This window comes from Hippocampus bargibanti, linkage group LG13 (genome assembly GCF_051943395.1).
Source record: "Hippocampus bargibanti isolate YZ-2025 linkage group LG13, ASM5194339v1, whole genome shotgun sequence".
In the NCBI taxonomy this organism is placed as follows: domain Eukaryota; kingdom Metazoa; phylum Chordata; class Actinopteri; order Syngnathiformes; family Syngnathidae; genus Hippocampus; species Hippocampus bargibanti.
The window spans coordinates 4417522-4444174 of NC_142746.1; the positions used below are offsets into that span (position 1 = coordinate 4417522).

The 26653-nt window shown below is 43.0% G+C and overlaps 1 protein-coding gene across 1 annotated transcript; it reads right to left on the reverse strand.

Annotated features, from left to right (window-relative positions):
* Positions 1 to 327: 327 nt before the first annotated feature.
* On the reverse strand, positions 328 to 19998 carry LOC148889087 (galactose-specific lectin nattectin-like). The gene is made up of 7 exons (XM_089012070.1): positions 19952 to 19998; positions 19785 to 19847; positions 8955 to 8976; positions 4093 to 4178; positions 3844 to 3978; positions 1771 to 1879; positions 328 to 538 (listed from the first exon to the last, which is right to left on the reverse strand). Exons 2-7 carry the CDS (start codon positions 19845 to 19847, stop codon positions 465 to 467), a joined length of 489 nt encoding a protein of 162 aa, XP_088868196.1. The 5' UTR covers positions 19952 to 19998; the 3' UTR covers positions 328 to 464.
* Between the last annotated feature and the right edge of the window lie 6655 nt (positions 19999 to 26653).

Here is a 26653-nt window from a genome sequence, read left to right on the forward strand (position 1 = left end):
ATATCGGGAGAAGGATGCTGAGCCTTGAACTGCCAGGGAGGAGACCGAGAGGAAGACCAAAGAGGAGGTTTATGGATATTGTCAAAGAGGACATGAACGTAGCTGGTGTGCGAGAAGAGGATGCACAAAACCAGGTTAGGTGGGGACCCCGCAAGGGAAAAGCCGAAAGGAAAAGAAGAAGAAGGAGTGTATTAAGACGGAACCAAATATCATCCGTATGTTTTGTGTGAAACAAGAATGCATGTGTATTCAGGATCCCATTTTAAAGTTGAGAATGCTACTTTAGTTCTTTAATGAATAACCAAGAACGCACACACGAATGCTGAACGGTACACCTTTATTCATTGTAGAGTCCAAGATGACATTGAAGAACAATTGAACATTTCTGAACAGTTGATGGCTTTTCACAAAGATACGTCAAAACAGTGAAAATCCAATATAATGCAATTAGAAGTCTGTTTCGATCAGTAATGTTTCAGCTTTAGGGCACAAACGGATTGTCTTTGAATATTGCAGCGATTATCATTCCAGAATTCACCTAAAAAAAGAGATAACATACAGGGTTAAGTTTGATATACTGATGTAACAATTCACCAACCGATTCATGAACCAGAGACAACCAGACAATCATTCACCATCGCGTTATTCATGTTTTTTCCTTCTAATTTCACCATCAACACGAAGTTTTCAGACCAAACAAAGTAACCTAAATGCATGGTGCGTCGCTTTCTGGGTCAGGGGCGTTCCAGACGTGACGTGACGTCACGTCAGGCATCGTCACCAACTCAAAAACAAAAATTCCTGAATATTCAGCGCGAGTCTTAAAACGTAAAATATAGCTATATGCAGTGGAATCTTATTAAAATACGCTCAGTAGAAGTCATTTGAAGTGATTTTACAAATTATGGACACAACTTGTGTGGAGGCCTCGGTTGTCCTTTAAAGGACAACTACTTTTTGTTTCCTAACTGACATCAGAAAAATGCTTTATAGCATCTAAAATACCCAAAACACGCAGTATGATATTTTTAGTCAAACACCAATAAAAAGACTTAAAGTGTCTAAAAACTACTTCAAATTGAAAGTGGAAGTGGAAGTGGAATTGTTTTGATTCTGCAGCAATGCAAGACGTCTTGGCGTGACGTCACGAACTGGGGGCGGGACTTTCTGAAAATGCCCAATTCACAGCTCAATTTTTTGCAGATTTTGGACACTGTCATTTTTATTGGTGTTTTGCATTTGAATAAAAATATCGTACTGCGTGTTTTGGGTATTTTAGATGCTATAAAACGTTTTTCTGATATCAGTTAAGAAACAAAAAAGTGACGTTGGTTGTCCTTTAAATAATTTATTCTGTGTGATCTGGACAGAATTTTAGCACCCTTTTCATTTGGCAACTCAATCTGGCAACTTGAGTGTCACTACTGCATTCCTCCGCAGTCCCAAGACATTTCGTTGAATAACGGTATAGCAATAGCAACGGGCAGCTACACAGTCCAGTAGAATGCTGCAGTGGGAACTCTGCTTTCTTGAAATAACATCACTCCCTGGATATTGTTGAATGAAATCATTTTAATTTAGAAGTACGATGCCATGGGTCTAACAATGAGCTAAGGTGGGTTGCGTAATCAAAGAAACAAAAACAACATCAACAACAAAATCGAACAAGTATTAATATAGCCATAAGTATGACTCAACAAATGTTTTTTTAACTTACTCCACAACCTTTGAAATGCCGGGTAGGTCAGGATAGTGAAACTGTATTCATACCTCGAAAGTTTATCACTGCACAGTCATCATTTGTATTCACTCTTGGACGATTCTCAGCCCAGTCCTCAAAATCAAAAGGTGATCCATCTGTCCAAACAAACTTTCCATCCTGTAAGAAAAAAGTCATATTTTTGTGATCCAACCAAAGTAAGGCATGCTTGTTCATCCACGGCAATGGCACCATCAACGGGGACAAGTTGCTTTAATGACAGTGAAGCTGTGGAGTTTTTTCGCAGCCTACTTTTGAAGGTTTCCTGACCCAGTCACTTATTTTTTAGTCACGTCACAAGAAAGCCATGACACTGTCAGTTCGGGAATATTTTTCTTTGTCATAAAAAAGACCATTGTTTCATTTAATAAAAGTCTGAAATAACGTCTGCAACTTTTACGTCGGGCGTACAACTTACAAAACGTCTCCGCCCGGGTGGCCGACAACTTCTTTGGAAAAAAAAAAGAAAAAAAAAAGCGAGAGATCTTTTTTTTTTAAATCAAACGTTTGGTCTTTTTTCAATAAAGCAAACGTTTGAACAAAGATTTCGAGACTGGAATAAATTATTCAGATTTTGAAATCTTCCTTTGGTTTGGAAATTTTGGAATTTCCGGACTTTCCCGAGCATTATAAGGTCGTGCATATGTGTATCATTTTCCAACACTTTTAATGTACGTTTACGTTTTATAGCGTCATAAATTTTGTTAGCTTCTTTTGTTAGCTTCTTTCTTCTGGGGCTGAGGCTCTGTGTGTCTACTTTGGAAAATGAGAGGCAAATAGACGACCTTATAACGCTCAGGAAAGTTTAGCAGCACAAAGAAGGCCTCCGATTGGCTGCTGTGCCGAGTATGCAAATTGCTAAACCAACCGAAACTCCGAAATTTCCAAACCGAATAAAAATTTCGAAATCGCATAATTTATTCCGATTTCGAAATCTTCAAATGCTTTGCTTGATTATTATTATTATTATTATTATTATTATTATTATAAAAAAATTGTTCTTTTTTTTTTTCCTTGCAAAAGTTGTCGGCCACCCGGGCGGAGACGTTTTGTAAGTTGTACGCCCAACGTAAAAGTTGCACGCGCCGGGCGTCTGGGCGGACATTATTTCAGACGTTGTTAATCGTTATTTACCTTTTTTGCTCAAATTGTCACTTGCTATATCGAAAGATTTTGAAAATAAACTGCTGCACTACCGTTTATTTATTCATGAATTCCTTCTCCGGACCACTTTATCTCCACAAGGGTCACGGGGGGTGCTGGAGTCTGCCTGCCGTCTTAGTGCAATAGGGAGGGGGTGGACACCCTGAAAAGGTTGCTAGCCAATTTTAGGGCACACAAAAACGAAAAACCATTTGGCTCACACATCTCGAGACAATTTGGAGTGTTCAATCAGCCTGCAATGCATATTTTGGGAATCTGGGAGGAAACAGGAGGACCTGGAGAAAAGAAACGCAGAATCGGGGACAGCATGCAAACTCCACACAGGGAGGACGGAGCTGGGATTGAATTTACGAGCTCGGCACTGTGAAGTCGGTGTGCTAACCACTAGGGTGCAGGGCCGCCTCATTACAGGTTTGCGTTCAGTAAAAATGTAAGCGATTGCACAGTCAGAGGTGCTGCCGGAGATTCCCAGCAAGATAACAGAATACCCTCTGTGCACTGAAATACAATGTCATTCATTGGAATTCAGTTAACCTTTCTGTTCAAATATGTTGTGAATTTCTTCCATCTTTGCACTCGTGATCTGTCATTTATTAGTGGCCTGAATATTCCGAAAGTAAAAGCTTTGAAGAAATTATTCAAAATTTCAGCCTGGATTTGGAAAGCAACACCCTTGCGGCGCGAAATTCATCATAATGCGGTGGAAAGGCCCATGTCCCCCAATAAGAGCTGGACACTTTGAGAGGTTCAGTATACTTGATGTTCAATGTTCAAGAACAATTGGAGCAAATGAATGAAAATGCAGGTACACTGAGAATCAGAATGATTTCAGTGCCTAAACCTCCAGTGAAATAATGCATGAAAAACATTATGGAGGTCCATTTATTGTTGAGTTGCAGCTGCAGGAAGAAATATTTTACCTCAACCTTGTCATGGAGGCCAATCCAAGCGGTTGTAAAAGATCCACGGTTTTCCAGAATCAAATGTCTAACTACTTCATTCTCCACCGCGTTGTGGATTGAAACCAGATGTCCTCCAAGTAAGTTGCAGAAAGTCTAGTTGGAGGAAAAAAATGTTGAAAAAATACATTATGTCAATTGGAAAAGCATAATTTTGTTTTATGTCATATGCAAGAGACAACATTGTGTGGGGAGTCATCAATATTTTACCTCAGCAGCAATAAATGCTAATCTCTCATTTTGAAACATCAAACAGCGGGAATTCAGGCGAATCCAACCAGGGGGGCAAAAGTAATCTGCAACATATTTTACAAGAAAGATATTTTAATGACAGTATAACCTTGGTCTAGAGTTGCTGCCTTACAGCAAGAAATTTCAGACATCGGACAAAGCACATCATGAAGTAATATTTTCATTGAGTTGTCGGAATTTCAGCAGTTCATTCAAATGGGATCTTTGGTGTCAGTTGTCACGGAACTTCATCACATTTCACAAATTTATCATTTATCTCATATCATATCATATATCATTTATCTCTTTCATCTAGAACTGCTTCATGTAACAAAGAGGGTAAAGAAAGTGCTTAAGAATGAATGACTCTTTCTTTGTTTTGTCATATTGTCTTTATGTTGTCATACGTCTGTGTAAGCTCTCAGTCGTACAGGAGTGGTCCATCGATGAGAAGGTTTCTTCAGCCGTCATCTGTACAAAAGTGAAGGTTTCGGACGTTTCGCCTCCTATCCAAGAGGCTTCGTCAGCGAACTAAAGTCTGACTGGTCGTATCGGCCCCATTTATATATCCCTAATGTCCAGACATGGTGGCGCCGGACACAGCTATGATAGGTCCCTACTCTCAGGTTGGGGGGGCAGGGGAACCCCTCCCTGTGGCCCCACTGATTCCTCCCAATGTGTTGTCATGTTATTTTGTTATTTAGGTTTTTTTTGTTCTTTTGACTTCAAGACGGCGCCGCGAGGGTGACTGCCTTTGCAGCAGCTCATGTATTTTGTTTTTCTACTTTCATTCCTTTCATCACTTTGCTGCTGTTAAATGTAAATTTCTCCACTGTGATACTAATAAAGGCAAATCCAATACAATCCAATCATTTCCTGCAGTAACTTCTTCTTTTCCTTTCAGCTTTTACCTTCAAGGCGTCACAACGGAGAATGAGTGTCCTCCATCTTCAGAAGTTTGATCCGCATGGTTGTTTTGGCCAAGCTTTGCCCTTCCTGACACAACCCTCTGTATTTAACCGGGCTTGGAACCGGCACAAGAAGGCTTATGTCCTTTTGTGGCTACATAACAAGCAACTCGCTCAGTAAAGGGCTCCCAAACACAAAATGGTCATCGGCACAGCAACATTAAAAAAAGCAAAAAATATACTTACCGTTTGATGACAATGCTCTGAAATGAGCATCTCTTTCCCTACATTACATTACAAACAGAACTTCAAAGTCCTTTAAGATGCTTAATCTTCCAGTCCCAGTATATATATATATATATAAATTATCATCTCTTTTCCAGTTTTCGAGCTCATTCTGTGGCAGTTTTGGGACACTTTAAGTCATTTTTATTGGTGTTTTGCATTTGACGAAAAATATCAGCCTGCGTGTTTTGCGTATTTTAGATGCTAAAAAACGTTTTTCTGATGTCAGTTAGGAAACAAGAAAATGGTGTCGATTGTCCTTTCATGACCTGTGTATTATTTTTTAGAGAGGTTCATTGGCAAGGCGCTTTTTCAACATTAATGCTGACAATCTTTCGTTATTGATACATATACTACCAACCGATCCTAAAGCTACACCTATTTATTGCTAGTGTCACCGATTTCCTGCACTAACTGTACAACTGTTATTGTATTGTATTCTGCCACTGATCGTTTTTGCACTGTTTGATCCTTTGCACTTTGTGACACACTTGTAATTGGGTTGTACCACCACACAATGGTAAACTTACACTACGGAATGTCGTTCCATACTGTACGTCTTTGTCATGTCCTTGTTATGATGATACTTGAACAGCCTGTACTACCAGAGACAAATCCCTTGTGTGTTCTACATACTAGGCCAGGGGTGCTCACAATTTTTCAGCATACGAGCTACTTATAAAAACAACCAAGTCATCTTTATTGGCTTAGTAACTAGGCCAATAAAGATGATTCTCATTCTGAATTACAAATTAATGCAAAATGATAGTTTGTTTCCAAAAAAAGCCTGCCTGATCAACATGAAGTGAGTCTCAAGATTTTATTTATTTATTTATTTAGTTAGTTAGTTAGTTAGTTAGTTAATTAGTTAGTTAGTTAGTTAGTTAGTTAGTTAGTTAGTTAGTTAGTTAGTTAGTTAGTTAGTTAGTTGTGATAATCATTGTCAAATTTCTTCATATTTATTTATTTATTTATTTATTTATTTATTTATTTATTTTTAATAATCATTGTCAAATTTCTTCACATAGGTAGAATCTGTGAATTAATTTCACAATTGCCATTTAGGAATTTTCAAACATAACTAACATGAGAGAAATCCAAAACACAACACAAAATGATCCACATGAGATATTAAACGATGCAGCAGCAGTATTGATGGATTTTTTTAATTTATTTTGGGGAGTAGAGGCTGAAGTTTACAATGGTGCCTTTGTGTCTTGAAAATCCCACTTCAATGGACAGTTAGGACGGCGGAAAAAAATCATTGGCACCGCCCTACCCACTCTCGAGGACTTGCACACTGCAATAATCCAAACTAGGGCGCGGAAAATCATACTGGACCCTCCGCACCCTGCCCACCACCTTTTCCAGCTACTCCCCTCAGGCAGGCGCTACCGATCCATGCGCACCAAATCCAGCAGACATTTAAACAGCTTCTTCCCACAAGCCATTGACTCTTTGAACAGTAGCCCAAATGGAACTGCATAGTGGCTCTTTGCAATTTTTTTGATGATGATACTAGTGCAGCGTGTACGACTGGAAACAAATTGCTTGTGTGTTCTACATACTTGGCAATAAAGATGATTCTGATTCTGATAAATGTTCATCTATTTTTAAAAATCCATCTGATTGACCTCTCCTGGACCACCCCATTCAACCATCCATCGAACCACCCATACTGCTTATTCCTCAATCGGGTCACGGGGGCTGCTGGAGCCTATCCCAGCCGTCTGCAAGCACTAGGCGAGGGACACCTAGAATTGGTTACCAGTCAATCGCAGGGCACACAGAGACAAACAACAATTCACGCTCACACACATAATCAGGGATAATTTAGAGCAGGGGTGTCAAAGTCATTTTTTTGCCGCGGGCCACATTGTAGTTATGGTTTCCTCTCGAGGGCCGTTTTGAATTTGGGGAACCCATTAGAATGTTTAAATTCCTTCAAATATTACATATAGAGCAATAACTCGTTTTCAAATCTGAAGTCAAGAATGACTTTTACTGTGGTTGACATCCAAAAATATGAAATTTTGGCTCAGATTTTAGCAATCATCATGGAATTTAACAAGTTTGATTTGCCTTCGCGGGCCGAAAAAAATGATGTGGCGGGCCGGATTTGGCCCGCGGGCCTTGACTTTGACACCTGTGATTTAGAGTGTTCAATCGGTGCATGTTTTTGGAATGTGGGAAGAAACCGGAGGACCCAGAGAAAACCCATTCGGGCCCTGGGAGAACATGCAAACTCCACACAGGAAGGCCGTAGCTATGATTGAACCCACGATCTCTGCACTCTAAGGTTGATGTGCTAACCACTGGACCACCGGACGCAATAAAGAAGCCATGTATTTTCTTTGCATAAGCCGCGAGAGGAGGGGTAGAACCAGGATTCAAATCTGTAGTATTGTCAGTGTTTGCCCGGGGCCTACAACTTTTACATCCGGCGTACAACGTTCAAAACGTCTCGGCCCAGGTGGCCGACAACTTCTTCAAGAAAAAAAAAAAAATTTGAAATCAAACATTTGTTTTATTCAATAAAGCAAAAGTTCCAAGCAAACCGCTACAGGTCACGTGGACTCCTCTTTCGAAGCGCCTTTCAAAACTCTCAAGTACACTTTACAGTCACTGACGACCGAACGTTCGTTTGGCAATTTGCATACTCGGCACGGCAGCCAATCAGAAGCCTGTTTCGTGCTTCGGACGATACCGTGTCTGTAAAGCAGTGGTCTCAAACTCGCGGCCCGGGGGCCAAATGCGGCCCCCGAAAGAATATTTTGCGGCCCACCTTGATATGAAAGATTAATGTTAGTGCGGCCCGCATGATTGATATGAATGAAACTTGTGTGTGGAGCTGAACAATTACGCAAGAGAAGCCATGGTTAGGACAGTTCATGTTCAATATTTTCTTTATGTTAAGAAAGTTAAAGGTTAAAGAACTGTGAATACAGACATTTGAAACGTTATTAAAATAATTGTGGGTTTTTTTTCTGTCGTCTGTGTCTGCCTTTTGATCATTATAATTACTTTATTTATTACTGGTTAATTTATTTTTTATTCATTTTTTTCATTTATTCACTTAATTCATTTTTTGTGTGTTAAAAATAAAGATTTTGAGAACATTGGAATGTTTTATCTGTGATTTTCTTGTGGAAATCCTGATGCGGCCCAGCCTCACCCAGACTCTGCCTCCAGCGGCCCCCGGGTAAATTCAGTTTGAGACCCCTGCTGTAAAGTGTACTTGAGAGTTTTGAGAGGTGCTTAGAAAGAGGAGCCGACGTGGCTTTTAGCAGACAACGCAACGCAAACATTGCATTGTGCACCACAAGGACAAACAACAACTCGAGCAAAATCTTCAGCAAGGGATATTTACCATAAATTAAGCAAGGGAGCATTTGTGGTAGGTATCTCCTTAATTAAAAAAAATCCTTTATACTTCGCAACAATGATGTTTTTTTTGGGGGGTTTTTTTTGCGATGAGACGTCTTATTGTATTTCAAGTTGTGAAAACTGGGGCAGGCAACTTTATGGCAGGCAGGCAACTTTTCAGAGTGCTCTGCTCTCGTGTCCGCTTACTTTTTTTCATGAGTTTCAGACACTGATATCATCCATTCACAGGTAGGGTGATATTAATAAGAAGTGTGTACCAACCTCTGGATAGGGTGAAGGCCCACTGGAAGAAAGAAAGGAACACTGTTAAATTTGAACATAATTCGTGTCCAAAGAATCCTGCCATGCATGTTTTTTGGAATGTGGGAGGAAACCCACAAGGGCCCGGGGAGAACATGCAAACTCCACACACATGGAGGCCGGAGTGGGATTAGAACTCACGACTTCTGCACTGTGAAGTCGGTGTAGTAACCACTCAACTATCGGGCGGACAATGTAATTTTTATGTTTAATTTTATTGAGTAGAAGAAGAAGAAATGTAGTATGTAGCATTACTATATATGAAGACGCACCCACACAGAAAAATATATGCTTTTCACAACCCCACCCATACCTCTGCAGACACATTGATCGCATTTTACGAGGTCGTAAATCAATCATTTTAGATGCGACGAGTCACACAGGTTGAACTGTGTGCTGTTAATTTTTAGAATACAAGATGCTAAAAATTACAACTTTAATCCATTGATGAAAAGGGTTATTTTCAACCGTCATCTGTACTTCTTTGACGGTGTCGGACGTTTTGCTTCTTATCCAAGATGCTTCGTCAGCGAACTAGTCTTTTGCTGGTAGTTTCGACCCTATATATATCCCTACTGTCCAGACGTGGCGTGCCGGACTCTGCTATTATTGGTCCCTGCTATCAGGTGGGGGGGGGGCAGAGGACTACACCCTGCGGCTCAACTGATTACTTCTATTGTCCTGACTGATTACTTCTATTGTCCTGCCTGAGTATGAGGTCTACGACTGGCCTGATTGCCCCATTTGCTCTGGTATAACCTCATCAGCTTAACTAAGCCTATGTTGCCTAAGTAGTCTGTTGTACGAACGATCCAAATTGAACCTCACCCCACCATGGCGGTTTAGTGAAAGATTTTCCTGTCTTATGAAAATAACTTCTTTTACTCCCCTTTCAAACCTTCTGTTTTCTTTCGCTAAGATTTTAACCTTATTGTCGTCAAATGAGAGGTTGCTAGCTTTTAGGTGCAAATGTACTGCCGATTGAGGCCCCTTAGTATTATGTATGTGTTGTAGTAGTATTATGCTAAATAAAAAACAAAGTATTGTAGTTTATTCAATACATTGTAAAAATGAAAATTGTAAAGAGCAATACATTAGGGAGACAGAACAAATTCTCAAACAAAGACTTTATCAACATCGCAGGGATAATCTAGTGGGCCTCGGTGCCTCGGGGCCTTATTTTACTTTAGGCTTTAACCTTCAGGGGTCCTCACAGCGAATCAGTGCTGTCCATCTAACGCTGTTTTGCACATCGTCTTCTCTCACACCAGCTTCCTTCATGTCCTCTTTCACGACATCCATTGTTCTCCTGCCTGACAGTTCAAGGCTTGACATCCTTCTTCCAATATATTCACTCTCCTTTAGACATGTCCAAACCATCTCAGTCTGGCCTCTTTGACTTTCTCTTCAAAAGCTCTCACATGAGTTGTCCCTCTGATAGACTCATTCCTGATGCTATCCAACTTGGTACCTCCAGCTCTGATTCCTTTCTTTTATTCAGTGCCACTGTCTCCAGTCCAAACATAATGACTGGTCTTACCACCGTTTTATACACCTTTCCTTTCATCCCAGCCGAAACGTTTTTATCACACATCACACCTGACATTTTTCTCCAGCTGTTCCAGCTTGCATGGACGCACTTCTTCGCCTCTTTTCCACACTCTCAATTGCTCTGGACAGTTGATCCCGAGTTCTTAAAATCCTCCACCTTATGTATATCTTCTCCCTGTAAACTCACTCTTATACTGAGGTCCCTTTCATCCATCCATCCATATTCTGCGGCATATCCGGGGTCGGGTCACGGGCGCAGCAGCTTCAGTAGGGAAGCCGATAATTCCCTCTCCCCAACCACTTCTTCCAGCTCATGCTGGCGGATCCCGAGGCGTTCCCATGCCAGCTGGGAGAGATAATCTCTCCAGCGTGTCCTGTGTCGTCCCCGGGGTCTTCTGCCAGTGGGGCATGCCCGGAACACCTCACAAGAGAGGGATCCAGGAGGCATACTGACTCTGAGCTCCTCCCAGATGACCAAGCTTCTCACCTTATCTCTAAGGGAGAGCCCGGAACCCCTACAGAGAAAGCTCATTTCGACCGCTAATATCTGGGATCTTGTTCTTTCGGTAACGACCCATAGCTAATGACCATAGATAAGGGTTGGGGCATAGATCGACCGGTAAATTGAGAGCTTTGCCTTTTTGCTCAGCTCCTTCTTCACAACGATAGATTGGTACAAAGTCTGTATCACAGCAGACGCCACACTGAGGCGATCTCTTGTTTCCTCGTACGCTCATTTGTAAACAAGACTCCCAGATACTTAAACTCCTTGTTGTGCGGTGAGACACCAAACAAGTGGAAAGATGATAAAAGTTCACTCAGCCAGATGCAGGAAGGGTATTGCGAGTTTTCTTTATTTGAAGTCGCAACAGATGTTGTTTTTGGCAGACCACAGGTAACACTGCTCTCCTGGCTGTCCTTACTCCCTCTTCTTCCTCCTCGAAGTGACTGGCTCAGTCTGGTTTTAAAGGTGCTTCACCTGAGCTTCTGGCCAATCAGATCCCAGCGTAAATTGGCCATTCCCAGGTGGTTGCAATCACCTTCTCAGAGTCAATTAGTGGTCGCCCAACACTACTGTTTTGGATGGGGAGAAATGCGCACCTTTCTCCCATCCAAAATCCAGAAAAACACAAAATTATTTAACATTTCTTTTGGCATCATGACACTCCTCCATTTGGGCCAAGATCTCCACCCTTTTCCGACTGAGACCATTGTCTCAGATTTGGAGGTGCCGATTTCCAACCCAACAGCTTCATATTCGGCTGCGAAACACTCCAGAGAGAGTTGGGGTGCCCCGTTTGAAGGTCCTAACAGTACCACATAATTTGCAAAAAGCAGATATACTTTTCTGAGGAACCATTAAACGCTTCGGCTGCGCCTAGAAATTCTGTCCCGAAATGTTATGAACAGAATCCGTGAGAAAGGGAAGCCTTGGTGGAGCCCAACCTTCACTGGAAACGATTCAGACTGAGTGACAACGCAAACCAAACTCTGACATCGCTCGTAGAGAGACCGAACAGTCCGTATCAGGGGTTCCTGTACTCCATACTCCCGAAGCACCCCCCACAGAACTCCCCGAGGGACACCATAAAACACATTTTCCAAGTCCACAAAGCACAGGTAGACTGGTTGAGTGATTTCCCATGCACCCTCAAGGACCCTGCTAAGGGTGTATAGCTGATCCACTGCTCTACGGCCGGGACGAAAACCACACTGCTCCTCCTCAATCTGAGGCTCGACTTCCCTCTAGAAACCCTAAATAGACCATTCCAGGAAGCCAGAGAAGTGTGATCCCTGGTTAGTTGGAACACCCCCGCTGGTCCCTTTTTTTAAAAAGAGGGACCACCACCCGAGTCTGCCAATCCAGAGTCACTATTCCCGATGACCACTCAATGTTGCAGAGGTGTGTTAACCAAGACAGCCCCACAACAACCAGAGCCTTGAGGAACTCTGGGCGGATCTCATCCACCCCTGGGTACTTGCCACAAGGAGCTTTTTAACCACATCGGTGAGCCCATCCCAGATCCCCCAGACTCTGCTTTCTCCAAGGAAGACGTGTTGGTGAAATTGAGGAGTTCTTTGAAGTACTCTGCCCACCGAGTCGAGGTCAGCAAGGCCTTATCCCCACTGTACACAGTGTTCGTGGTGCGCTGCTTTCCCCTCCTGAGACACCGGATGTTAGACGGGAATTTCCTCGAAGCCATCCGGAGATCGGCTTCCATGGACTCACCAAACTCTTCCCATGCCCGCGTGTTTGCCTCGCCGACCACCGAAGGCGCATTCTGCTTGGCTAATCGATACCGGTCAGCTGTCTCTGTGGCCCTACAGGCCATATAGGCCCGATATGACCCCTTCTTCAGCGTGGCGGCATCCCTTACTGCTGGTGTCCACCAGCGAGTACGGTGGTTGCGGCCATGACAGGCACCATCCACCTTACTGCCAAAACTCCGTTTGGCCACCACAACAAGAGAGACATGGTCCATTCGGACTTAATGTCCCCCACCTCACCTGGGACATGTGAAAAGTTCTTTCGGAGGTGGGAGTTGAAACTCCTTCTAACAAGGAATTCCGTCAGACGTTCCCAACAAACCCTCACAACATGTTTGTGTCTGCAGGGGCTGGACTTGTATCTTCCCTTACCATCGGAGCCTACTCACAACTAGGTGGTGATCAGTTGACAGCTCCGCCTCTCTCTTTACCTAAGTGTCCGAAACACGTGGCCAAAAATTCTATGATACAACTAAAAAGTCAATCATCGAACACTGACCAAGGGTGTCCTGGTGCCAAATGCACTTATTGACACCCTTATGATTGAACAAGGTGTTCGTTATAGACAATCAGTGTCCAGCACAGAAGTCCAATAACAAAACACCACCCAGGTTCTGATCGGGGGGGCGGGGCAATCACGACCCTCCAGGTCTCACTGTCATTGCACTTTAATTTGTATATACTCTCAATAAATAGCTTGGCAAAGGGCTGCAGAATTGCATTACACTGAACTGCTGTTTGGTGCATATCAGATCAGATCAGATCAGAATCATCTTTATTGCCAAGTATGTAGAACACACAAGGAATTTGTTTCCGGTAGAACACGCTGCACTAGTATCGTCGTAAAAAAAAAAAATGCTAAGTGGCACTATACAGTTCCATTTTGGCTACTGTTGAAAAAGTTCAAAGAGTTAATGGCTTGGAGGAAGAAGCTGTTTAAATGTCTGCTGGATTTGGTGCGCATGGATCGGTAGCGCCTGCCTGAGGGGAGTAGCTGGAAAAGGTGGTGGGCAGGGTGCGGAGGGTCCAGTAGGATTTTCCGCGCCCTAGTTTGGATTCTTGCAGTGTGCAAGTCCTCGAGAGTGGGTAGGGCGGTGCCAATGATTTTTTCCGCCGTCCTAACTGTCCGTTGAAGTCGGATTTTGTCCATTTTTATGGCGGCCCCGAACCAAACGGTGATGGAAGAATACAGGATGGATTCGATGACAGCCGTGTAGAAATGTTGCAGCACCTCCTGTGGCAGGCCATGCTTCTTTAGTAGCCTCAGGAAGTACATTCTCTGTTGGGCCTTTTTCAGGATAGAGTTGGTGTTGACCTCCCACCTCATGTCCTGGGAGACTGTGATTCCCAGGAACTTGAAGGTTTCAACGGTTGACACCAGGCAGTTGGATAGTGTGAGGGGTAGCTGTGGTGATGGATGTTTCCTGAAGTCCACGATCATCTCAACTGTCTTGAGCGTGTTCAGCTCCAGGTTGTGACGGCTGCACCAGAGCTCCAGCTGCTCCACTTGTTGTCGGTACGCAGACTCGTCGCCGTCTTTGATGAGACCGATGACCGTGGTGTCGTCTGCGAACTTTATGAATTTGACAGCTGGGTGCGTTGAGGTGCAGTCGTTCGTGTAGAGAGAGAAGAGCAATGGAGAGAGGACGCATCCCTGCGGGGCTCCAGTGCTCGTGGTTCGTGTTGTGGATGATATATTTCCCAGTCTGACCTGTTGTGTCCGTCCTGTCAGGAAGCTGAGGGTCCACTGGAAGATCGTGGGGGACACACCAAGCTGGAAAAGTTTGGGGATGAGGAGTTCTGGTATTATGGTATTGAACGCAGAGCTGTAGTCCACAAACAGGATCCTTGCGTAGGTTCCTGTGTTGTCAAGGTGGTCGAGGATGTGGTGCAGTCCGATGTTGACTGCATCCTCCACAGACCTGTTTGCCCGGTAGGCAAACTGAAGAGGATCTAGCAGAGGTCCGGTGATGTTCTTTAGGTGGTTCAGCACGAGGCGTTCAAAGGACTTCATGACCACAGACGTCAGAGCGACAGGTCTATAGTCGTTCAATCCCGAGGGTGCTGGTTTCTTTGGTACTGGGACGATAGTAGACTGTTTGAAGCAGGATGGGACTTCACACTGCTCCAGGGATCTGTTGAAGATTTGTGTGAAGCGCAGACTCTCAGGCAGGAGGGGGACACTCTGTCAGGTCCTGCAGCTTTCTTGATCTTCTGCTGCTTGAAGAGCCGTCTAACGTCCAGTTCGTGGATCTGTATGGCAGAGGGCGGAGATACGGTAGTTTCTGGTAATGGTGGGCAGACCGGGGAAATGGGGGTGTCCTTTTCAAATCGGCAAAAGTATGTATTTAACTCATCAGCCATACCATTGTTGTACAATGCTTGGGGAGACGGTAAACTTATTGCTTTCAGGCCATTCCACACCGATGCAGAGTCGTTAGCGGAGAACTGTTTGTTAAGCCTCTCCGCATAACGTTTCTTTGCGATGTTCATTTCCTTTGTCAGCCTGTTTCGGGCGAGTTTGTAAACTGCTCGATCGCCGCTTTTAAATGCGGATTCTTTCTCTTTCCTAAGCTGCCTGAGTTTGGGAGTGAACCATGGCTTGTTGTTGTTGAATGAGCGGAAGGACTTTGTTGGTACACACATGTCCTCACAGAAACTGATGTATGATGTTACAGTGTCTGTGTATTCATCCAATGTGCCCATTGAAGTTTCAAAGACGCTCCAATCAGTGCAGTCTAAGCATTCTTGTAGCGATAACTTTGCTTCATCTGCCCTTGCTTTAACTGTCTTGACTACCGGTTTTACACATTTGAGTTTCTGTTTGTATGTGGGAATTAAGTGGATTAAATAGTGGTCAGAAAGACCCAATGCTGCATGCGCAACAGACCGGTATGCACAAACAACAGTCAGGACCCGTCCCCCCACCCAAAGGCGGAGGAAAGCAACCCTCTTGTCTACTGTAGTGAATCCCAACATACTGGTGACGAGCCGGGGGCAAGGAGTATGCCCACACCCACACTACACCTCTCACCATGGGCAACTCCAGAGTGGAAGAGAATATAACCCTTCTCGAGAGGGGTGGTACCAAAACCTAGGCTGTGTGTACTATATCTAGTTTTTTTATACCTCAGACACCAGCTCGAGCTCCTTCCCTGAGAGGTGACCTTCCATGTCTCAAGAACTAGCTTCTGCAGCCGAGCATCGGACCAGGGTCCTGCCTTTGGCTGCCGCCCAGCTCACATTGTACCCGACCCTTATGGCTCCTACAATGGGTGGTGAGCGCTTGAGAAGGGGACCCATGTTACCTCTTCAGGCGACATGGTTGTAGGCCCAGCCACCAGGCGCTCGCCAATGAGCCCCATCTCAAGGCCTGGCTCCAGGGCAAGGGAAAACCAAATCCATTCATGTTTTTCATCATAAGGTGTCTGTTGAGTCGTACTATGTCTGGTCCCTCACCAGTTTGCCATGGGTGACCTTTCCAGGGGCATAAACGCCCAGACAACTTAGCTCCTCAGATAATCGCACACACAAACCCCTCCACCACGGTAAGGTGACGGCTCATGGAAGGGAGTTTCCCTCTCATTCACACATATATTCCGTCGTGCTGCGACTGACCTTCCTTCCTTTTCTTTCCTGGGCAGACCTCCACCTCTCTAGTTTCTCCTCTACCTGTTCCCTGCTCTTGTTACAGATCACAATGTCATCTGCAAACATCATCCTCCAAGTAAATTCCTGTCTAACTTTGCTCTCTCAGCCTGTTCATTGGCAGAGCATATAAGAAGGGGCTCAGAGCTGACCCCTTGTGACGCCCTCGAGCTTGAATTCCTCCGTCACACCGACAGCAGAGCTGTCTTACAGTCATCATACATGTCCTGCACCGCTCTGACATACTTCTCTGTCACTCCAGACTTCGTCAATGAAAAATAAAATATATGTAAGCTGCAGGGAGTAATCCTCTGTTCCCCCAACCTGAGAGCAGGGACCTATCATAGCAGAGGCCGGCACCGCCATGTCTGGACAGTAGGGATATATATATAAGGCCTAAACTATGAGTAAGACTAGTTTGCTGAAGAAGATTCTTGGATAAGAAGCGAAACGTCCGACAACTTCAAAGAAGTCTAGATGACGGCTGAAGAAACCTTTTCATCGATGGACCACTCCTGTACGACTGAGAGCTTACACAGACGTACTGATGCCAACTTTGGGAGAGACATCCTTCTGCTGGTATGTAACTTAGAAAAGGCCACTTTTAAATCAGCTGACTTAAAAAACCACCTCAGATTCAATCTTAGATGTAGACAGAGCCTGTTAATCCCTGGAACCTGGATACTTAGCCGACAAAATGCAACAAAATTATAATAGGAAAATACTAAATTTGACATAACATAGAGATAGAAAACAAACAGTCAGAAATGGAATCTTAACCACATATGAGGAACCACACAAAACCAAAGAGAGACAAAAGGGTAAATTTCAAAAATTACTGTTACAGAAACAATCACAGCTACTTGTAAACGCGGGAAAAATTAGGTATGAGCAGATTTCAAGGAAGAATTGGATAAAAAATGTGTCAGACAGAGATCATTCAGAAACAGAAAAGACGGTACTAACCAAAGGTTTAAATTTCTCAGTAACTCCTAAAACAATACCTACAATAGACTACATCACAGCTACTGAATGGGCTATTAAAAATAACTAACTTTCCTATGCAGAGGCAGATGATTTGCACATTAAAATATCGGCCCGTCTTAGCAGTGCCAAACCACCACCGTCCAACATAACATGAGAAGAAAGAAAGGCGTTAAATACTCTCCAAAAAGTAAAAATATTACTATTTTGCCAGCAGACAAGGGTAGGTGTACAGTGCTTCTCAACACATTGGATTATGAAGACAAAATAAATAAGTTAATCAGTGATTCTTCCACTTATGAGCTACTAAAAAGGGAACCTTCCAATAGATACAAGAAAGAAATGATAGACTGGCTCCAAAAATAAAATAAAAATAAAAAAGGGAAACATATAAACAAACAGATGTATTTTAGATTATACCCGTGGGAGGCCACACCATGACTCAATGGCCTCCCAAAAATACATGAATAAGGGTTCCCCCTCAGACCCATTGTTTGTAGCATTGACTCCTCTACATACAATGTAGCCAAATATTTAAAAACTATCTTAGGTCCGTTGGTTGGTAACACCGAATTTCACGTAGAAAACACCACAGGGTTTGTAGAGAAGATCAAATACCTCATATTGGAACCTGAGGAAACATTGGCATCTTACGCTATGACTTCCACCTTTACATCTGTCCCAACCCCAGCAGCAGTCTCAGTGGTGAGGACGAGACTGCTGGCGGATGTTTCTCTGCATGAAAGAACCAAACTTAAACCGGACCACATCTGCCAATTATTGGAATCTGCCTTAATACTACGTATTTTCAATTTAGGGAGAAATTTTACAAACAAATTCCTGGTTGTGCTATGGGCTCACCAGTTTCACCCATAGTGGCGAATCTGTACATGAAAGAGATGGTTTTGTCATAATTAAAAAAACAAGAAATTCAAGCCTTCACAGATTACCTCAATTCTGTAGACATCAACATTAAATTTACTCGTGAGGACATTAAAGAGAACCAACTAGCCTTCTTGGATTGTAAAGTAATTATAAAAGAGGACAGAGCGCTAAAAACAGAAGTCTTTAGGAAGGCTATGCACACTGACCAATACTTATTTTTGACTCTAACCACCCTTTACAACACAAACTAGGAGTTATCAGAACCCTCCAGCATAGGGCTAAACTAATACCAACAAGCGTTGAAGGTAGAGAAAATGAGTCAAAACATATCAGGAGAGCACTCACAAACTGTGGGTACCCTACTTATTTCAAACCGATAAACACTTTAAGGCAAAAATTAGTGCAGCCAAAAGATAGGCTGCCAAATGAAAAACAAAGTAATGTAGTTTATTCAATACATTGTAAGAATGAAAATTATAAAGAGCAGTACATTGGGGAGACTCAACAAATTCTAAAAAAAAAAAGACTTTATCTCCATCGCAGGGATAATACTAGTGGGCCTCAATCGGCAGTACATTTGCACCTAAAAGCTAGCAACCACTCATTTGACGACAATGAGGTTAAAATCTTAGCGAAAGAACATAGATGATTTGAAAGTGGAGTAAAAGAAGCGATTTTCATGAAACAACTAAATCCTTCATTAAACCGGTTTGGTGGGGTGAGGTTCAATTTGGATCGTTCATACAATAGCTTGCTTAGGCAACATAGATAGATTAGTAATACTGATGAGGTGATACCGGTCGAAGTTGGGCAATCAGGCGATCGTTAGTCAGAACGATAAGAACAATCAGTGGAGCTGCAGGGAGTCGTCCTCTGCTCCCCCCAACCTGAGAGCAGGGACCTATCATAGCAGAGGCCGGCACCGCCATGTCTGCACAGTAGGGATATATATATAGGGCCTAAACTACCAGTAAGACTTTTGTTTGCTGACGAAGTTTCTTGGATAAGAAGCGAAACGTCCGACATCTTCAAAGAACTACAGATGACGGCTGAAGAAACCTTTTCATCGATATATGTAAGCTTCTATCTGCATTATATGTCCTTGCATACATTAAAAAAACTCATTTTATTTGTTGAATGATCCTTGTGTTCAGTTAAACATTTACACTGTACTAGCGTAAATACCATTACTTCAGTTCCTGTATTGTATCATTTCAATAATAAAAACACACATATAGTTTCAAGTAAACAATACCGAAAATATAAATTTAAGTCTGTACTTACCTGGATCTAGATTTTTATTCTATTAGTAGAAAAATCTTTTTGCCTCAGTATCTGATTTGTTCTTGTTATCCAAAGACATTAAACACCAAAGACTGAGAGTCAGATGAAAATAAAAAGAGACATCTCCAGCCAAAACATAAAGTGGACTCAATTATGCATCATTTGACTTACAGTTCTGGTGAACAATCCACTGATGCCACAAAAGACCAATAACATGAGAAGACGGAATGCCATCTATTCAATGAGAAAATATATACAATAGCATTTTGAAATTCAGTGTCTTTAAAAGTAACAACAACAACAAGGACCGGTGCTCTATTGAATTTACATTTATATACCGTTGCGATTCCTGAGCTGAGCAAATGAAGTCAGGGCAGGAATCAGCAGCCTTTCTAAGTGCCAGCACTTGACTGACATTATCCAATAACTTTAATGGTCTTGATGACGCATGCTACAACAATTTACAGTGTACGTTCTTTACTATACATTTGGCACACCTTCACAAGCATCCTTCAAAAAAAGGATGTAGCGAAAAGAAGTTATGCTTATCTCCCACGACTAGAATTTGTCACAAATTGAAAACCCAACAGTCACACCACTTCTCAATACGCCATTTGACTGTCATCGCTGGACAGCTCAGGGGGGATTGTGCTTTTTTTTGCTCCTGTAATGGTGAAAAGGAGGCTTTGATCCTCTCCTCTTTCATCTAGAAATGCTAAATACAACAAAGAGGGTGCACAGAGTGCTTAAGATTGAATGACTGTCAATTTCTTTTGTCTTCTGTCACATTATTCGTCATTTAGTTTTTTTGTTGTTGTTCTTTTGACTTCAAGATGGCGCCGCTAGAGTTGCCGCCTTTACAGCAGGTCCTGTATTTTGTGTTTCTACATCTTTCTTTTCTCTTACTTTCTTCCCTTTGTTCATCTTCAGGGCCATGATGGCTGGTGCTCATTTTAGCCATGTTCAATTTACGGCTCTATTTGATGCCAGAAGGAATTTGTTGTGCTGTCTCAGTTACTACACTAAACAAACCTGTGGTTTCAGTCCTGAGACCTGTGGCTTTTGGACCTCTACAATGTGTTTAGATTTGGAAAAAGTACTATAAAAACAATTAATTGTAGTAAACAAGAAGAAAAGGATTCTTCAGACGTCCTCTGTATTTCTTTGAAGGTGTCGGACGTTTCGCTTCTTATCCAAGCTGCTTCGTCAGTGAACTAAAGCCTTTTGCTGGTAGTTTCGGCCCTATATATAACCCTACTGTCCAGACGTGGCGGTGCCAGACTCTGCTATAATTGGTCCCTGGTCTCAGGTTGGGGGGAGCAGAGGACTACTCCCTGCGGCTACACTGATTACTGAAAATTTTCATCAAACAGCAACATCTTCTAAATTGCCATGGTGGGATGAGGTTCAATTTGGATCATTCGTACAAGAGAGCTTAGCCAGCGTAGGCTTAGTTATGCTGAATAGGTGATACCAGTGCAAATGGGGCAATCAGGCCAGTCGTAGACCTCATACTCAGGCAGAACAATAGAAGCAATCAGTGTAGCCACAGGGAGTAGTCCTCTGCTCCCCCCAACCTGAGAGCAGGAACCATTCTTAGTAGAGTCTGGCACCGCCACATCTGGACAGTAGTGATATATATAGGGCCGAAACTACCAGCAAAATACTTTAGTTCGCTGACGAAGCATCTTGGATAAGAAGCAAAACGACACCTTCAAAGAAGTACAGATGATGGCTGAAGAAACCTTTTCATTTATGGACCACTCCTGTACGACTGAGAGCTTACACAGAAGTAAACAAGAAGGTTATATTCACAGGTTTGAGAAGATTACATCCTACTTATTTTGCACTCAGACTGATCTGTTTTTAAAAAAAGTTTGGAATGCGGGCAGGGACAATGGCCTTTTTTATTCACCGTTGAAGAAAAATCAAGTTTTCACTTTCACTTACTAGTTAACCAAATAAAATAAAATGTGACTTTAGATTGCTGATTTTGGCCACAAATGTTGATTTAGGCTTGATACTCATGTGCTATGTTGTACAGGAATTTTGAAGGCGGTTTAATGAAGTTTTGGATCGTGCCGCACTGTCAACCGGTTCATGGCGTCCCACACTGGCTGCCGAAAGACGGCTGGGAAAGGCTCCAACAGTGTCACATAAATTGAAGTGAAGCCCCACTCTACTCTCTCTCTATCATTGTGACAATTGGAAATGATATTATTTTACATCTTGAACAAATAAACCTAAAAGGACAACCGACACCAATTTTTTGTTTCCTAGCTGACATCAGAAAAACGTTTTATAGCATCTAAAATACCCAAAACACGCAGTATGATATTTTTAGTCAAATGCTAAACACCAATAAAAATGACTTAAAGTGTGCTGAAACTGTAAAAAATTGAAACCGAAAGTGGAGGCGGTGGACTATGCTTCTACATCAACGAAGAATGGTGCACCGATGTCACGATGCTCGCTCGACGCACACTGCAGCCCTGGTTTGGAATCGCTGTCTCTCAACTGCAAGCCATTCTACTCGCCACGTGAGTTCGCTTCCTTTATTCTCGTTGCCGTGTACATCGCGCCACAAGCTAATGCTAACGCGTGTATACAAACGCTAGCGGACCATGTAAACCATCTGGAGCTAAAATATCCAGAATCACCCCTGATCATTTTGGGTGATTTTAATCAAACACGCTTAAACCGTGAACTCCCCAAATATAAGCAGCATATTGACTGTTTCACCAGAGGAGAAAACATTCTAGATCATTGTTACACAGCACTCAAAGGCGCATACCGGTCTGTTGCGCATGCAGCATTGGGTCTTTCTGACCACTATTTAATCCACTTAATTCCCACATACAAACAGAAACTCAAATGTGTAAAACCGGTAGTCAAGACAGTTAAAACATGGACAGATGAAGCAAAGTTATCGCTACAAGAATGCTGAGACTGCACTGATTGGAGCGTCTTTGAAACTTCAACGGGCACATTGGATGAATACACAGACACTGTAACATCATACATCAGTTTCTGTGAGGACATGTGTGTACCAACAAAGTCCTTCCGCTCATTCAACAACAACAAACTCCCAAACTCAGGCAATTTAGGAAAGAGAAAGAATCCGCATTTAAAAGCGGCAATCGAGCAGTTTACAAACTCGGCCGAAACAGGCTGACGAAGGAAATTAACATCGCAAAGAAAAGTTATGCGGAGAGGCTTAACAAACAGTTCTCCGCTAACGACTCTGCATCGGTGTGGAATGGCCTGAAAGCATAAACAAATTATCGTTTACCTTCCCCCCAAGCAGTGTACAACAATGGTATGGCTGATGAGTTAAATACATACTTTTGCCGTTTTGAAAAAGACACCCCCATTTCCCACGTCCTTCCACCATTACCAGAAACTACCGTATATCCGCCCTCTGCCCAACAGATCCACGAATTGGATGTGAGACGGCTCTTCAAGCAGCAGAAGATCAAGAAAGCTGCGGGACTGGACAGAGTGTCCCCCTCCTGCCTGAAAGTCTGCGCTGACCAGCTAGCTCCGGTCTTCACATGAATCTTCAACAGATCCCTGGAGCAGTGTGAAGTCCCATCCTGCTTCAAACAGTCTACTATCGTCCCAGTTCCAAAGAAACCAGCACCCTCGGGATTTAACGACTATAGACCTGTCGCTCTGACGTCTGTGGTCATGAAGTCCTTTGAACGCCTCGTGCTGAACCACCTAAAGAACATCACTGGACCTCTGCTAGATCCTCTTCAGTTTGCCTACCGGGCAAACAGGTCTGTGGAGGATGCAGTCAACATTGGACTGCATCACATCCTCGACCACCTTGACAACACAGGAACCTACGCAAGGATCCTGTTTGTGGACTACAGCTCTGCGTTCAATACCATCATCCCAGAACTCCTCATCCCCAAACTTCTCCAGCTTGGTGTGTCCCCCACGATCTGCCAGTGGACCCTCAGCTTCCTGACAGGACGGACACAACAGGTCAGACTGGGAAATATATCATCCACAACACGAACCACGAGCACTGGAGCCCCGCAGGGATGCGTCCTCTCTCCATTGCTCTTTTCTCTCTACACAAACGACTGCACCTCAACGCACCCAGCTGTCAAATTCATAAAGTTCGCAGACGACACCACGGTCATCGGTCTCATCAAAGACGGCGACGAGTCTGCGTACCGACAACAAGTGGAGCAGCTGGAGCTCTGGTGCAGCCGTCACAACCTGGAGCTGAACACGCTCAAGACAGTTGAGATGATCGTGGACTTCAGGAAACATCCATCACCACAGCTACCCCTCACACTATCCAACTGCCTTGTGTCAACCGTTGAGACCTTCAAGTTTCTGGGGATCACAGTCTCCCAGGACATGAAGTGGGAGGTCAACACCAACTCTATTCTGAAAAAGGCCCAACAGAGAATGTACTTCCTGAGGCTGCTAAAGAAGCATGGCCTGCCACAGGAGGTGCTGCAACATTTCTACACGGCTGTCATCGAATCCATCCTGTGTTCTTCCATCACCGTTTGGTTCGGGGCCGCCACAAAAATGGACAAAATCCGACTTCAACGGACAGTTAGGATGGCGGAAAAAATCATTGGCACCGCCCTACCCACTCTCGAGGACTTGCACAGTGCAAGAATCCGAACAAGAGCGCGGAAAATCCTACTGGACCCTCCGCACCCTGCCCACCACCTTTTCCAACTACTCCCCTCAGGCAGGCGCTACCGATCCATGCGCACCAAATCCAGCAGACATTTAAACAGCTTCTTCCCCCAAGCCATTAACTCTTTGAACTCTTCAACAGTAGCCAAAATGGAACTGTATAGTGCCACTTAGCAGTTTTTTTGACGACAATACTAGTGCAGCGTGTTCTACCGGAAACAAATTCCTTGTATGTTCTACATACTTGGCAATAAAGATGATTCTGATTCTGATTCTGATTCTGATTGCAGGGATAATACTAGTGGGCCGCAATCGGCAGTACATTTGCACCTAAAAGCTAGCAACCACTCATTTGACGACAATGAGGTTAAAATCTTAGCGAAAGAACATAGATGGTTTGAAAGGGGAGTAAAAGAAGCGATTTTCATGAAATCCTTCATTAAACCGGTTTGGTGGGGTGAGGTTCAATTTGGATCGTTCATACAATAGCTTGCTTAGGCAACATAGGAGTAGTAATACTGATGAGGTGATACCGGTCGAAGTTGGGCAATCAGGCCATCGTTAGTCAGAACGATAAGAACAATCAGTGGAGCTGCAGGGAGTCGTCCTCTGCTCCCCCCAACCTGAGAGCAGGGACCTATCATAGCAGAGGCCGGCACCGCCATGTCTGGACCTTAGGGATATATATATAGGGCCTAAACTACCAGTAAGACTTTTGTTTGCTGACGAAGTTTCTTGGATAAGAAGCGAAACGTCCGACATCTTCAAAGAAGTACAGATGACGGCTGAAGAAACCTTTTCATCGATATATGTAAGCTTCTATCTGCATTATATGTCCTTACATACATTAAAAAAACTCATTTTATTTGTTGAATGATCCTTGTGTTCAGTTAAAAATTTACACTGTACTAGCGTAAATACCATTACTTCCGTTCCTGTATTGAATCATTTCAATAATAAAAACAAACAAATAGTTTCAAGTAAACAATACCGAAAATATAAATTTAAGTCTGTACTTACCTGGATCTAGATTTTTATTCTATTAGTAGAAAAATCTTTTTGCCTCAGTATCTGATTTGTTCTTGTTATCCAAAGACATTAAACACCAAAGACCGAGAGTCAGATGAAAATAAAAAGAGACATATCCAGCCAAAACATAAAGTGGACTCAATTATGCATCATTTGACTTACAGTTCTGGTGAACAATCCACTGATGCCACAAAAGACCAACAACATGTGAAGAGGGAATCCCATCTATGCCAAGAGAAAATATATACAATAGAATTTAGGAATTCAGTGTCCTTAAAAGTAACAACAAGGACCGGTGCTCTATTGAGTTTACATTTATATACCGTTGCGATTCCTGAGCTGAGCAAATGAAGTCAGGGCAGGAATCAGCAGCCTTTCTAAGTGCCAGCACTTGACTGACGTTATCCAATAACTTTAATGGTCTTGATGACGCATGCCACAACAATTTACAGTGTACGTTGTTTACTATACATTTGGCACACCTTCACAAGCATCCTTCAAAAAAAGAATGTAGCGAAAAGAAGTTATGCTTATCTCCCACAACTAGAATTTGTCACAAATTGAAAACCCAACAGTCACACCACTTCTCAATACGCCATTTGACTGTCATCGCTGGACAGCTCAGGGGGGATTGTGCTTTTTTTGCCCCTGTAATGGTGAAAAGGAGGCTTTGATCCTCTCCTCTTTCATCTAGAAATGCTAAATACAACAAAGAGGTTGCACAGAGTGCTTAAGATTGAATGACTGTCAATTTCTTTTGTCTTCTGTCACATGATTCGTCATTTAGTTTTTTTGTTGTTGTTCTTTTGACTTCAAGATGGCGCCGTTAGAGTTGCCGCCTTTACAGCAGGTCCTGTATTTTGTGTTTCTACATCTTTCTTTTCTCTTACTTTCTTCCCTTTGTTCATCTTAAGGGCCATGATGGCTGTTGCTCATTTTAGCCATGTTCAATTTACGGCTCTATTTGATGCCAGAAGGAATTTGTTGTGCTGTCTCAGTTACTACACTAAACAAACCTGTGGTTTCAGTCCTGAGACCTGTGGCTTTTGGACCTCTACAATGTGTTTAGATTTGGAAAAAGTACTATAAAAACAATTAATTGTAGTAAACAAGAAGAAAAGGATTCTTCAGACGTCCTCTGTATTTCTTTGAAGGTGTCGGACGTTTCGCTTCTTATCCAAGCTGCTTCGTCAGTGAACTAAAGCCTTTTGCTGGTAGTTTCGGCCCTATATATAACCCTACTGTCCAGACGTGGCGGTGCCAGACTCTGCTATAATTGGTCCCTGGTCTCAGGTTGGGGGGAGCAGAGGACTACTCCCTGCGGCTACACTGATTACTGA

What these genes read in the sequence shown, in the direction of transcription:
- LOC148889087 (XM_089012070.1), bottom strand. Translation starts at nt 19,847, where the DNA reads ATGGCATTCCGTCTTCTCATGTTATTGGTCTTTTGTGGCATCAGTGGA. An exon ending in TAGCATTTATTGCTGCTGAG is followed by an intron (nt 3,979 to 4,092) that starts GTAAAATATTGA and finishes TCCTCCAACTAG; the next exon opens with ACTTTCTGCAACTTACTTGG. An exon ending in GCCTCCATGACAAGGTTGAG is followed by an intron (nt 1,880 to 3,843) that starts GTAAAATATTTC and finishes TTTTTCTTACAG; the next exon opens with GATGGAAAGTTTGTTTGGAC.